The 15,660-nt window shown below is 41.3% G+C and overlaps 1 protein-coding gene across 2 annotated transcripts in view; it reads right to left on the reverse strand.

The window, feature by feature from the left end:
- MAGI2 (membrane associated guanylate kinase, WW and PDZ domain containing 2) overlaps positions 1 to 15,660 on the reverse strand; it is a 1,338,731-nt gene that overhangs the window by 104,502 nt on the left and 1,218,569 nt on the right. For both annotated transcript variants that reach the window (XM_060020317.1, XM_060020318.1), the window contains 2 exons: positions 5,153 to 5,338; positions 3,121 to 3,274 (listed from right to left, as the gene is read on the reverse strand). In XM_060020317.1, the coding sequence (XP_059876300.1) occupies positions 3,121 to 3,274; positions 5,153 to 5,338 (340 nt within the window). The remainder of the gene's footprint in view (positions 1 to 3,120; positions 3,275 to 5,152; positions 5,339 to 15,660) is intronic.

Here is a 15,660-nt window from a genome sequence, read left to right on the forward strand (position 1 = left end):
GTTAGGGCAAAAGCTGTTACTCTGAATTTGTGAAACACTTTATTTTAAGGAGAACTCAGGATCATTAAAAACAAACAGCCTCTTAAAAGTTCCTTTACTTATGAAAGGTTCGTAGATTGCATATCAGTATAACTCTTCTTCGTAGCTATTAATTCCACTATTAAAGAGACTTTAGAGATGATAAAACCAGATTGCTAATGGTAAATTCTAGCAGAATTTTACGGTATGAATAAGTTCCAGAATCAAAAATGCTGCCCGTGTGGTAGGGGATCTTACGGTGGGCTTTTGCCTCATGTGGGCCTTTCAAGAATTGCTTCCAGCCTGCAGCATCTAGTGCACAAAGCCTATGAAAGAAGTCAATTTCCAATGCTTTCCACTAATCTTGCTATTTAAAAGAAGTAAATAATGATTGCCTTTGCTGGGAAGGTGATCTCTGCTATTTCTTATGTTCATTGCTTATGTTCTTATGTTAAACTGCTATTTCTTCTGTTATTGCTTATGTTCATGTTAAAATTATTTTGTTTCCTGAGCATGCACCAAAAGGATGTTACGAGACAGAGAAATGAGTAGAGGTGTGCAGAGTGTCAGGAGGAAGCCAATTCAAGAGTAAATAAGACAGGATAAAATATTCACTTCTCCTAACTCATAAGATAAAAATTTGCGAGCAGATTGTCACTTTATTTTATCCCACTTTAACATGGAAACTGGCTCAATTTGACATGTAGGTGGGCACTTCTTGTACAAATGAATTAATAGGAAATTCATACTGTGTGCTTGGCATACAGGCTGTCTTGGAGACATCTGTAGCCTGATCTAGAAAAAGGCAAAGAGTTTCTCTCTGATACCATGACCATTTTTAAATGCAGCTAGAAAAATGGTTCTAGTATCTGTGAGATTATGGAATCTCTTCATTCATTTGGAAAAGAGCCACCTACTAACAATCAAACAGCTAAGCCAGGAAACCTCAGTGGCAGGAAAGGACCCTAGAACAGGAGCGGGCACTTCCCAGGCATTTAATATTACTGAAGCAAAAACAGCTAAGAACTCCGGGTAAATTTGTTGGTAATTTATAAAAATTTGGACCAGGTCAATCTGTTAATACCAGAGTCAGTAAATATTTTATCCCACAGTCAGGCAAAACAAAAACAAAGACAAAAACAAAAACAAAACCATCCAAAGGCTGTTGCTTCTTTGACAGCGGCCGAGTCCCCGATTGTAACTAGTAGCTGATGGGGACAGGATAGTGGCCTTGCCCATCTGTCATTCTCCCCACTGAACTATAACACACTAGGGATGAGATTACCCACCTGCAGGCCAGAAGCAAGAGTCCAATTTCAGGAAAGTTTAACTCTGGAAAGGGAAGAAGCGATTGTGGCTGGGAGGTTTAATTGACAGTGGCAGAGCCAGGAGGAAGCGTCTGAAGCTGGCTCGGAGACTGCTGGAACACTCAGGTCCTTCCTCCTAAATCTCAAGTGAATCCCGGGGAAAGCCAGTGCAATGTGTCCAAACCACACATGGTGAAAGCCCACGCACCTGGGGCTTATGACTGAGGCACCCAGGACATACTCCTCTTCTGGACTGTCAAATTCTTGCCTCTGTATCATGTACCTTATGGGGCTTAGTCTTTTTTCTTCCCTGGACTACATTAAAACCATAAACAGCGGAGGACAATAGATATTTATTTTGCTATGAAAGCAAATGGGAGAAATCAGAATAGAACAGGGCTTCACGGAAAGAACACTTCTGGCACAGGGCAAGTATTGGCGTTGCAACATTGTGAGTGGTAAACGCAGAAAGTTCTGGGACTCAAAAACGGGGTCTCACTTCATCTTCACCAACAGGGGAGGCAGGAGATGGGTAGCAGATGTTCAGAAAACGTTAGAATCACGGAAAGGACCAGTGAGGGTTTTGTTTTCTGAGATGTTCCCGAGGGTTGTTCTATGTTTCTCCTTGGAAAGGGCAAAACCAACATGGGAACATGGCTTCATCTCTTTCTTTATTGAGACGTGTGTGTAACAGGCTCCCCGTTACACACACGTCTCAATAAGAAGACAGTGTTGTTTTCCTATGGCAGCCTTTTATTCTGCAAGTTCACAGGGCCTGATCACATTAGTTTGTGATGTGAAATGGAAGAATCTCATTCGACCGTGGGCAGGTGGATATAAGGTAAAATGCAGTAAAAATACTAACTTACATTCAGGCTCACAAATCCTTCAACGTTTCCCACCTCCACACCGCCGTTATTCTCCGAGCCATCGTGTGCATGGCTCGGTGGACACGCGGCCACTTCTAACTTCATTCATTCTGATCAGCCTCCAGCGTGCTCTCTACGGGGCCAACTGAGAGATCTTGAAAAGCTACTCCAAGGATGTCAGTCCTCAGCTTAAAACCCTCCAATGACCTCTCACAACACGTACGATAAAGATCAAAATCTTTAACAAGGGCTTCCCTGGTGGCGCAGTGGTTGAGAGTCCACCTGCTGGTGCAGGGGACACGGGTTCGTGCCCCGGTCCGGGAGGATCCCACATGCCACGGAGCGGCTGGGCCCGTGAGCCATGGCCGCTGAGCCTGCGCGTCCGGAGCCTGTGCTCCGCAACGGGAGAGGCCACAGCAGTGAGAGGCCCGCGTACCACCAAAAAAAAAAAAAGTCTTTAACAAACCTATGAGACGCTTTAGGGCAGTTCCTCACCAGCCAGCCTCACTGGCTTCATCTCAAACCATGCTGCTGCCCCTCTGTCCCCACCACACTGGCCTTATTTCCCTCCTTCGTGCTTGCCTACTACCTCCTGCCAAAGGGCCTTTGTATATGATACTGTATATTGTATATGTGACTCTGTCTGGACCCTCCTTAATGTGCTCTTCAGCTAGTTAAACCTACTCATCTGCAATGACGCATCATTTCCTCAGGAAAGCTTCTCTTACTGTGAAGGACAGACACCTGTATTTGCTAATGAAACTACGTTTACAACATACATACAATCTCAAAATCACACAAAGGTGCACACGTTGATTTCTACATTATGCAAATCTCTCTCCTGCCTGGGACCTGTCCTGTCCCAAACTCTCTCTCCCTCTACGTCCCTCACTACTCAGAAGCAGAAAAGCCAGAGGAGACTTTACCTGTTTTCATGTCCCTGCAGCTGAAGTGGCTGAGGAGCTGGCTGGGCGACAGGACTGTTGGGGGTGGCGGGGCTGGGCTGGGCCAGCGGGCTGTGCTGCTGGGCCAGCGGGCTGTGCTTCTCGGAGCTGGGCGCCGAGGCCGGGCTGTTGAGCTCTGCGGTGGGAAACCAAAGAGGCAAATGCAGTCAGGATGGCATTTGATAAAGGGCAACAGGTGGCCAGAGTTGGTTCCTCTGCCTCCTCACATGACTCAGGGCTTTGGTTCTTCCAGTTTCTGTTAGGTTTTAAGACAGCAGCGTAGACTTAGCAAGTTCTAAGACCGCTCCTGGAATTAGTATTCTTCCATTAATCACGAGGCTGCTGAACAAGGTTATGAACACAATCTCTCGTCATTTTGTCAGAAGAAAAGATTACCATGAAAAACTTATTGAAACGATGAAAAATAATTCTAAGGAGTAAGCTCTAAAATATATTCTATTTGTTCCAGCATTACTTGCTGCAAGAAAAGTGTTTTAGCCACTACTTTTTTGGTTGTAACGAGAAGTCCTACCAGTATTCCAAAGTTTGGATAAGGAATTAACCATAAGAAAAGTAAGTGCTTTTCACAATCCTTTCTTCAGTTCCTTGTTAGTCTTATTGCCTAATAACCCTCTGTACTCCATGGTTCTCTGGAAAGAGAAAAGAACATTGGACAGAGGAAGGTTCGTAAGTTGTTCTCTGTTAAAACTGCTTCTTGGTCTTTCTTGTTTAGCATCAAATTTTCAACTGAAGTTATCTCTCCATGTTGGAATAAGAGCAGGACAGACACATTTCATACTGGGAAGGGAGAAGCAAGTCTTTTGTGACCAATTTTGCTTAGAGTTAACTTCTGTTGAATATTTTATACATAATGTTTTCTTCAGATAACAAGTTAAAAATGGTCTTTTTTTTTTTTTTTGACTGGTGACAAAAAAGAAGTGATCTATTAGCATTCCCTTATAAATCACTCTCCCCTTTCTTTGCTCTCACCCTAAATTTTAAAATTTCTCCTCCACTTGTATCAGGGTTTCTCAACGCTGGCACTACGGACACTTGGGGCCAGATAATTCCTGCTGTGGTGGGTGGTCCTAGGCTCTGTAGGATGTTTACAGAGCAGCATCCTTGTCTTCTACCCACTAGACACCAGTAGCACCCCTGGCCCAATCATGACAACCAAAAATGTCTCCAGACATTGCCAAATGCCCCCTGGGGGGACAAAATCACCTCCACTGAGAATTACTGTTTTCTATTTATAGTCAGGCGGCTGTTCATGTCTGCTTGTTAGATAGTCCCCAGAGGAAAGGAGGAGACCGAGTAAACCAGAGGGGACAGAGGTGAGTGAGCCCATCCTTCTCCATGTGGGCACTGTGGTCCACTCACCAGCGAGCTCCAGAGGCTGAATTCCCAAATGTCATTAATGAGCCAGCAGCTAGTAATGAACCCACTGTGTCTGGAAATGGTGAAGTGATGGTGAATCAGTGCTCAGAGAATTCCGTGGTCCCTTAAGGCTTGGTTGTGAGTTGTAATGCTCACTACTCCTCAAGCCTCAGGGGGGAGTCCTTGCACAGAGAAATTCAAAAGGCTAAGTGGAAATTTAAAATTCTTATCAGATGCAACATTTCCTAAATGAGCTCTCTTTATACCACAACTTCCTCAAGCTTTTCAAAATCGATCTTTGAAGAATCCTCCAGAGCTTAACTGCTAACACGAATATTTTTTTTCCGCCAGATTTGTATATTTATCATCTCTGTTGAATGGGTTCTGGCTTAATATAACCATAAAAACAGTACTGCTGGGACCAAAGGGAAAGACTGAATAAGCCAGTGCCTTGGGATTCACACTAGTTATCTACAACACCGTATAGCTTGATCTTTGAATGAAACTGGTATTGAGTAAACAGCATATGGGTTGCAGCAGAGTGTTAATTTTTGCAAAAATGGAAAAAACAACTTCTGATGTTCTGACACCCTGACCGCAGCCAGGTGGGCTCCACGACCCCAGTGCAGGCACTCACCCTCCTGAGGAATGATGCGAAGGGTGACACTAAGACCTGCATCCTTGATGAGCTTCACGATGTCAGCGTGAGGCATGTTGATGATAGACTGGCCGTTCACTGCTAAGATCCGGTCTCCCACTTTTAGTTTCGCACAGCGATCTGCGGGACTCCCATCAATGATGCGTCCAATTTTATGTGGCACAGCTACAGAAACATCCCCAACAGAAACAGGTATTAGGGGCATGACCAGTACATGTTTTACCTTTGAGTATCAGCCGCATACGAAACAATGCAATATCAGAATTCTTCCTTTTGTCAGTGTATTTGCCTCTTGAGATTACAATCATCCCTATCAAGTACAGCTCTGTGCATACTACTGACCCCGGAGTCTCTAAATTCAAGTCCTTCGCAGTGACGGGCTAATTCCAAACACATGGACCATCATAATCACCCTAGGATTAAAAATACAGCTCTTTGGGTCTTATCCTAGACCTTGCAAATCAGAATGTTCATGTAGGAGGGGAGGACAATGGATTTTCAAGAAGCTCCTCAAGAGATTCTAATACATGCAAAAAATTGAGAACCACAGACGTCGAACACTGTGCCCAAAGAGCTCATACTCTGGGGACAACAATACAGTTCAGAAAAATATAATAAATGCTGGGAACCTAACATCTACCCTTTTCTGTTTTACTGAGAGGAGAAAACAAGAAAGGGAGAAAAATACTTATATGGGAATTACCCAGCTGGTGAAGAAGTTATGACCAACTTCCTACTTATCTACTAAGCTGTAGTTTAAAGGCTGATGCAGTTTTCAACTATTACCTCTTCTTTCTGATTCAATGCAAGCGGTGCTGAGATCTTGCTAATATCTGGTAGATAATATATTTCATCAAATCTAAGATGTCATTGATGCTAAGACATACCTTTCTTTTATGGACAAGAAGAAAGAAAAATAGAAAAAAAAACAACTCTGGCAATTAAACAATGACACTCTGACGTAACATGCCAATTTCTGAAATATTAAAATATGAAAAATGTGTTACAATTGATGAAATATGGTATATGTCTCTTTAAAACAATGAAAATTCATTTTCTTTTTCATTATTCATTTATATATGTGGGGAGAGCCAGGTTCTTGGGGATATAGATTTTCTAGCAGGTTGACTCGTATTCAGTGTCATTGTTTGAGTTCCTACCAGGTTATCTGTTCCTGGGGTTGGACATCAATAGTGCACAGTGTCCCTATAAGTGCCCTCAAGAAGCTGACCATATAGAAAGCTGTTTCCTTTCCATTTTTCCTCCACGACAGGAGCCCCAGTGGGGAAATTGCCTGTCAATGACTTGTTGCTCTCCCTGTGGAAGTCAGGGACTGATTTCATCTGCATAAAGAGGCAAAGACGCACTCCACCGTTCATTATGCTCCAGGGATGTCTGTCCCTTAAACTCTCAATCTTGTGTATGTGTTACAGTGAAAGGCAGAACATCAGCTAATGGCCATGGTAAGGAAGGACAATCAGAGAGTTAATGAACCAATACCTTGATCATATTTCTGTTGTGAAAGGTTACAGGTAGCATATAAAAATACCGGCTGAGCCTGCATCTCTGAAGTGAAGCTAATCATGTTGCAAGCTCAAACACAGTTTTATTTACCACAAGCATGGATGGCTTTAATTAAGAACACCTCACTTACAGCATACTAATGATCCTTCGACAGTCTTAGGACAATATATTGCTCAAGTAGAAATGTAATAAGAACTCATTCATTTACTAACTGCATAACATGATATGGGTGTTGCAAGCTGTTTGGCCTTCACCCGTAATTAGAGTGAACTTTTGTTGCTGTTTTTGCCCCCTTTCATGTTCAAGAGTGTCCTGGAACAGTCAATAAATGATATGATCTCCTGGGTCATAATGCGTATATTGTTACCTATCCCGACCTTTGAACAACTACATGATCTCTCTGAGTTTCTGTATTTCAACAGTAAAATTGGGATAATAATATAGTTGCCCTCACAGGATGGTTCTGAGGAGTAAATGAGTTATCATACATAAAATGACTAGAACAGTGCTTGGCATTAAGAATTGCTAAGTATTAACTTTTCATTCATTCTTTTTATTACGATTATTTTTAAGTGTTTCCGATATCACGGTTGATGTGTGTGTGTTTGTACGTAGGCACCGGCTCGAATTCTGTCTGCATGGGGTAAACCTGTAACAGCTAAAACAGCTTCATTTGGGAAAGAGAGATATGTTTTGTGGAAAATGCAGACACTAGATGATGTCAAGAATCCTGTTTGCTTCTCTCAGGTTTCACAAAAAAGGTGTTGCAGGTCCCTGTAGGAAAACATCAACTTATAAGTAAGAGTTTATTATCCAAAGGGAAATCAGCATAATACAGATCTCTTCCGTATATGACGCATTAACCACATTGAGCCTTATACACACACACACACTATTATAACTACATTAAAATAAATACAATTTGATCTTTAACAAACCACATGAGATACCTGATAGCATTATCACTGCATGTTTACGGTGGAGGAAACTGAGGCATGAAACAGTCTGCAATTTGCCCAAGGTCACATAGGCTGACCAGGGTTTAGAATCCCAGACTGTCAGATTCCACGGCCTTTGCGCTTAAGCAGAGCCCCATGCTGCCTCTCTCGCCCTCACCATCTCCTCCCTCCACTCAAGTGCTCCCTGAATGCCCAGGGCTTTCATTTGGTGAGTGCAGGCTGCCTCTAAGGAGGGAATCGTAAATGCTTCACCAGTGGCCCTGATTCAGGGGAGAGTGAAAGGCAGGAGCTTTGCTTGAAGTGGTTTCTTTGTGGCTGCTGCCTTTTGACAGGCAAGGCATGAGGAGAAGGGGAGGGGAGAAGAGGGTGGAGAGGAGAGAACAGGGAAACTGGACAGCTCCTCATGCCATTTAGCGAGGACTTCACATCGTAGTGTCGTTCCTTTGAAGTAATTTCTTTGGGTATTAGAAACACTCACATTTGAAATGAAATTTAAAAATACATTTCAAAACACATGCAAATGATATATGGATGATTTGCTGTTTTGAATTATTCATGGCTCTGCTCCCCTCCATTACTGTGTATCATTTATAATTTACTGGGCATGAAACTCCAAACGTTTCCAAACAAGATTTCGTACACACACAGACAGAGAGAGACACACACACACACACACACACACACACACACACACACACACACACACACACACACACACACACACTAAGCTATTACTTGTTAGTATCCAGGGACTGTATTAGGAACTTATTTTAACTCCTTACAGCTACAATGTGAAATAGCTGTAAAAATTTAATAATCATGTTTATTTAACCATTGAGAAAAAAAAGTGTCAAAGCCAGGATTCAAACCCACACCTGTGGCTTCAAATCTCGGGGTTACTTCCTTCTTTTTGTAATATGTGGCAGGTTGAAAGCAATTTGAATTATGAGGAGTGAAGGACTGACTGATGAGACTTAGCTTAGGAAGCATGCTGCTTGAGATTTCAAGATGAAAGTTTCATTCTAAATAGAATTATTTGCATATAGTGATAACGCTTAGTTTCAAGGCCGTTTTCACTTTATTAGGGTACGTCGCATAAAAACGAAAATAAATCAATAAAATCCAAGATAAAAGAACGAGAACTAAAATAAATTCTATGGCAGACCCATGGAACGATGGAGTGGCTTACGTAATATCTGAATGAGCACACGATGTAGAAATGTACATCCAGTCATTGAAGTGCTTCAAATGGTTTTATTCAAATTGTTTTCTATTGGCATTTACTTTAATAAAAACAGTATTTGAAACTCTTGGCAGCTGAAGACAGCCTCACCTTCCTTTACCAGCATTTCCCCTACCTGTGTAAGTACATCAAATGCTGCTGTACAACAAATCATTGACAAGGGGTGTGCTCAGAGAAGTTTCTCTCCGAAAACAAGACGCAGCTCCGTTTGCTCAATCCTGAGGTCTACAGAGCTTATGACCTAAGTGCTTTCTGTGCATTGCTAATGGAATTACAGAGCATGGAGGAGGCCCTGACCTTGGTTTCTATTATTGGGATGAATGGTACTCATTAATGCTCTTAGAATTGATGACTAAGGTAATGCCGGAGCACAGTCCATGTAGACAGCATGCCTTCCAGACATCGTCTGTCGGGCAGCAACATAAATCAAGTCTCTGGGTAAGGCTTCTTGACACAGTGTGCTTAGGATACGCAGATATTTGGGAAAAGTTGCAGTGTCATGCGGCTTCGGACATATTGACATTTGGGAAGGAGACAATGTATTACCAGTTAGAAATTTCCCTTTAGTTGCAAATCACATAAGTTCTGGAAAAAGAAACCCGTCTTTTTTTTTTTTTTCTTTATTCATTTCTGGGTAAAACACTACTGTGCACTTACACTGCAATATGTTGTATATTTTCCTGTAGATAAATTGACTCTTTTGGCACTGCCCAACACAGAACACTTGTTTTAGTAGGAATATCCAGACATACTCAGTTGGACCACATGCTCTCTAAGTTAGTTCTAAAGGCCTGGATTCTCTGGGTCTTTAGCCACAACCACTACAGGAAGCAACGATCCTCCCTTTTGGCTGTTGGTTTCTCCTCTGGGACCATTTATGGTCTATCCAGGTTCCTTCAGCCATTGGTCAACCAATGAGCTCTTGTGTTCTATCTTGGGTCAGTTCCCATAAAGAAGGTGGGAGGGTTTTTTTTTTTTTCTTTCGTGTTTTCCTCCTGAAGTTTTTGGTGGTGGGTTATTCGTGAGATTATTAGCTGCACCACCCTGGGGGAAGGGAGTAGTGGATCTCCCTCCCACCTTCCCCCCGTATTTCCTTGTTGTCTTATAGGTATTCCACTTCAGAGACGGAAGAGCCTGAGACTCATATTTACATTTAATTATCTCCTTGTTAACAGATTCCACAAAGTGGAGCTGTATATGGAGGAAAGCATTAGATGGGGAAAGTGAATTCTGCATCAATCACGTCAAACTAACAAGCGAGAAGTTTCTGAAGTGAACATGACAAAAATAAACACTTCAAAGGCAAACGGTAGCATAAACTGTCGTTAGCTCACAATTCCATTAATTTGTGAAGGTTAAACAACAAGTCATTAGCTTAAAGAGGCAAGAGAAGTTAGTTTGGGTTTAGAAGCTATGACCTGGCATGAAAAGAAAAAAAAGTTTTTAATTGGATGATTCCAGTTGGTTTTCTTAAAATACTCTGTGAAGATTATTTACTGCCTAGTTTTAAAACTGTGGGTTGGGGCAGGAGAATCAATTATTCTATCAACAACACATTGCTGCATAGCATCTTCTGAGTAACAGACACAATGCTAGGTGCAGTGGGGAAGACAATAATAAAATAAATACATGGTATTTGCCCTCAAGAAACTCCCAGTCCAGTTGCGGAGATGAGGGATAATCATACAAAATATTTAAACTAAAACACAAACGGCAAATCTGTGGTAGAGGTAACATACAATAAGAGTAGAAAGGTAGGGTGAGCTATTGAGTCCCGGTGTGGACTCAGAGAGTGGTAAGAAAAAGGAAGATCACTCTGGGGAAGAGAGAGCATAGTGCCCCTAGGCTAATTCGCAGCTCCCTTAGTGAAAAACTCACGGTGGTAAAGGGGGTGCTATCAAATCCACGGAGGAGGATGCATGGAGAGGATGCTTTGTAGACGGCGTTCCTACAACCCATCATTATGCTTCCCTATCTGAGATCCCAGATGTGAGGCCTTTGCCCAGCTCCTCTCTATATATAAGAAAAACAGAAGAGTAATTCTCACAGGGTGTTTCTGTCTAATAAATGATGATGAATCCTGATTTTTTTTTTTTTTTTGCCTTCAGAAACCCGAGTCTAGTATTTTTTAAACAAATTTATTTGTTTATTTATTTATTTATTTTTGGCTGCGTTGGTTCTTCGTTGCTGCGCACAGGCTTTCTCTAGCTGTGGTGAGCGGGGGCTACTCTTTGTTGCAGTGCGCAGGCTTCTCGCTGTGGTGGCCTCTCTTGTTGCGGAGCACGGGCTCTAGGTGCGTGGGCCCAGCAGTTGTGGCTCGCGGGTTCCAGAGCGCAGGCTCAGTAGTTGTGGTGCAAAGGCTTAGTTGCTCCGCTGCATGTGGGATCTTCCCGGACCAGGGCTCGAACCCGTGTCCCCTGCATTGGCAGGCGGACTCTTAACCACTGCGCCACCAGGGAAGTCTGCGAGTCTAGTATTAATCTTGCTTATTTTCCATCTCTTTCATTCCTAGAAGTCCCGAATGAGAGTGTTCTATGGTGACATTTAGCTAGATGGTGTCCCTTCCTGGAGTGTGACACAGTGTCCTTTGAAAGAGATTTTCTTGGTCGTCACGGGGTGAAGATGTAGGAAAAACATGTATTTGGTGTTTTAAAAAAATGGTGGTAAAATTAAGAAAAAGCAGACTCCATGCCTTGTTTTCCTCTAGAAGTCTGTAAAATTCAGATTTCCAAAAACGAAAACGTCTTCCCTGAATTTCATAGCCAAATGAGTTGTAATCCCAAACCGAGCAGCTGGTGTTTTAAGGACTGCAGATTCCAAAAGTGCACTTTCCCCCCTTCAGCACCCATGAGTCATTCTCTTGTGGTTGAACAGTTTAGTTCCTGCCGTTGGTAACAAGCAGATGGTCACATGGGAGAATGGAAAGAGAGCCTCACCACTGGCAATTTGGGAGGCCAGTAGAACTCATGTTTCCCAGGGCACAAAGCACCATCTAAAAAGTTATTAACTACACAGTTGGAGAGAGAGAGACACTCATCAGCCGTATCTTACTTCGCATGCTACTATTTTGCTGAAAGTGAATTGGTAATCGAAAGAAATCTCATTGCATTAGGAACTGTAATTAGCTACGACTTGACTATCCTATCCTGGAACACGAGGTTGGCTTGGCATGGTTTCTTTGTTTGGAAAGATTTGGTGGACTTGTAGACACAGGGCCAGTTTCATGTGTGTGTGACCTGTGCGACCACACAGGTCTCTGCACTCAAAAGGGTCTCGTGTTGGGTTAATGGTGTGCTGTCACCATCCTGATCTTCTTAACAATTTTTGAATAAGAACGTCACGTTTTCATTTTCCACTGGGCCCTGAAAGTTATATAATTGATCCTATGTGGCTATATCCATAATATATTTCCTCTTCATATCACTCCATTGCTTTTACTGCAATGGAAGACGTAAAGGAGAATATGGTAGAGTTACCAAGAAAAATTATCACAAAGGGTCATGGAGGAAGGAGCAAAAACAATTTCTTTCTCCAGGGGTGGTTGCATTTCTCATTCTCATTCCCATGCACATGACTAGAAGTAAGGTAGTCCAAATAATTTCTGCTATTTCTATTCTTAAAGATCCTTGATTCTTCACATGTTGATTCAAGAGGCCTAAAAATTACCTTAATTCTCTTATTGCGTTGTGAAAATATTCTTATAAGTCGATCGTTACTGAGCATCTACAAAGCAAATATCCTTCTTCATCTTTCTTTAAATAGATTTTAATGTATGCTACCACATTTCAAGGAGTTTGTGTATTCTTTGCTTATGATTTACTTCCCTCATAATCTGACAAAATGTCTAGACATGAGAGTTGCAGGAACTAATGAAACTGCAGAATAGCCATTCTCCTCAAATCTATAGGCGCCAGAAGGGTACGCATGTGGGTATGTCGAGCTGGAGAGGAAGAGAATGGAAGAGCAGCTCCATTTCTAGATATTTAAGTCTTTATCTTCTGTAGAGATACATCTCATTTTATTGTATATCCTAAGAAGTTACCTTTTACCTTGCTAATTTCTAGGTAGCTGGGACATACTGTTTTGGTCTGAAAGTTCCTATAGAAAATCTGTCCCTCTAAGTCAAATATCAACTCTAGTCAACACTTTTTGTATTTCCCTCCAAAGACCCTGGAAAGGATATATATTTCCATCACTTAGTTAAATCAGCAACCCATGATTTTCCAGTCATGGAGTAGAAGGTGAAATTCTGTGTCACTCAACTTGAATAATTTTAGTGAGTAAAACTGTATGGCTTTTAGTAAGTTTTGCTTACAAACAACCAAACAGCAAGATGACTCAGTAACAATGGAAAAACAATTTAGAGAGTTACTGATATTAAAAAAAGATGAAGGTTTCTTCTCTGCACAACAGAAAAAAAAGTGGTTTTGCTCCTTTTTAAACACAGTCACAGGGATGAGATGTGGTACTATACATCCATTCCAAACATGCAAATCTAACTTTCAAAGGGTTAGTTGCTCAATTTTATAATGACAAATTTAGTTCCTGACTAAGAGGTTCTTTTTATTTATAATTCATTACAGAGGGCTTATCATATTATTGCTAGAAAATACTGGATTTTTGTACAAAATGAGAATTGTATACAAATTTTAAAATTCATGTCATGATGTAAAAAGGGGCAAAGTAAACAGAATAATAGTACTATCTTCTAATGATTGGAAATCTCATAATTAAAACAATTCAATTGAGGGAATATACACACAAATTAAAAAAATAAAAGACAACCTAAATGCTTATAATGAAAACCCTTAGCCTCCTGCCCTAATCCACCTCCTTTCTACTTTCTTCTTCACATGTCAAATTATATTATATGGCTATTTCTCAATTTGTCAACTTGAGTCAGTAAACACTAACTTCCTATTATGATAGAGGATTTAGCACTCTCACCCTGCACCCCACCTCCTCTCCTTATTTGGGATGTTTTATCACTATTTTTAGTTAAACCAGTTATCATTGTTTACAGTTTTACCATGTAAATATCATTCACTGTAGTGTTTTGTGATTCATTTCTTTCCTTCCTTCCCACCCTGAATCACTGTGTCTGATTGTATCATTCCCCTGCCCCCCCCCCCTTCTACAATATGCTCTCTCTATATTCTTAATTTTATCCCCCAAAGCTGCTCAAGTCATCTACATAATTGAGCCTTCTGGAGACCTCCCTCCCAGAGGCGGGTCGGCTGCCCTCAAGTCCGCTCTTAGTGTTATTCCGGGGAATTCCTATTGTTCTCCGAGGTGGAATGCACAGTCTGTAAACCCAGAGGCTTTTTTTGATTCACTCTTTCATTTTTCTAAAGCACATCCTACAGTATCTTCCTAAGAAACCATGCATGGGAGAAAGTAAATGTTCAGTATTTAATGTTTAAAAAATCACTTTTCCTTCTTCATTTGATAGAATTCTAGCTTAGAATTCTAGATTGTATGAAGTTCGAGATTGAAAAAATCATTTTTCCTCAGAAATTTGCTGGCATTGTTCTATTGTCTTCTAGCATCCAGTGTTGCTACTGAGAGGTCTGAACTCCTCGGGATTCTTTTTCCTTGTATATATTTATTTTTCCGTTTCCTTTCTTGTGTTCTAAAGTTTTTTTGTGTGTGTTCTAAAGTTTTGCAATGATGGATTTTGGTGTGGTTCTTTTCAGTATGGAGACATTTCTTTTAGTTTTGGTCTGGGGAACTTTTATTACACTATATCTTTGCCGTCTCTTTCTGAAACTCTGCCCCCTCTTTCTGAAACTCTTATTAGTTAGATATTGGCTTCCTGGATTGATCTGTTAATTTTCTTATCACGTCTCTCAAACTTTGTTTCTTTTTGTCCTACTTCATGTGAGATTTCCTTTACTCTACCTTTCAATCCTTCTGTTGAATTTTAAATTTTAGTCAAGATATTTTCAATTTCTAAGAATTCTTTCTTTAATCATATTTTTTATAGCATTCTATGTTTATGATGGTAATATCCTCTATCTCTCTATGTATTCTCCACTTAAAAGGAATGCACAACGTGAGAGTTGCAAGTTTTATTTGGGGCAAAACGAGGACTACAGCCCAGGAGACAGCACCCAAGATAGCTCTGAGAAACTGCGTCAAAGAGGCAGGGGGGAAGGTCAGTATATATGTGATTTTGGTGAAGGGGGAATACATGCAATCAAACACATATTTTTTACTGAAGGTTTCTGCTCGTCTTGTGCAGGTTACTGCTAGTCACGAGGAGCAGACGTCACCGTGAAGGATTTTAGTGCTTCTCTACATATGAGCAGATGCAAGAATTGGGCTCATACTATATTTTCCTGAAAATATCTAACTATCTGAAGACCTGTTCTGCCAGTTTTTCCCAGAGCACAGAGTGCCTCATCTCTGCTCCCCACCTGAACTCCTTTCAGGGGGTGTTGAGAGTCAGCAGCTGTAGCAGCGCATGATTTAATCCTTGTAGAGGTGGATGGCAAGTGCCAACGGAAAGTGCCACTTTGCAGTTGACAGCATGTAAGTGAGCAATCTTTGAAGCTTTCTTTTGTTCCATTTCTTCTAGTATTCTTTCATTATTGTTTGCTTGTTTTTCTGTTTTAAAAAGACAAATTTCATGTCTGGTGGTCATGGTTGTTGTGTCCCATTCTCCCCCAGGTTTTTAAAGTTCTGAGCTGCTGTGAGTTTCTAAAAAAAAAATGAGCAGATCTGGGCTATCCATTTCTCTTTTTGGCTTCCTTTGCCCT

Source organism: Delphinus delphis, chromosome 9 (assembly GCF_949987515.2).
Source record: "Delphinus delphis chromosome 9, mDelDel1.2, whole genome shotgun sequence".
Lineage (NCBI taxonomy): Eukaryota > Metazoa > Chordata > Mammalia > Artiodactyla > Delphinidae > Delphinus > Delphinus delphis.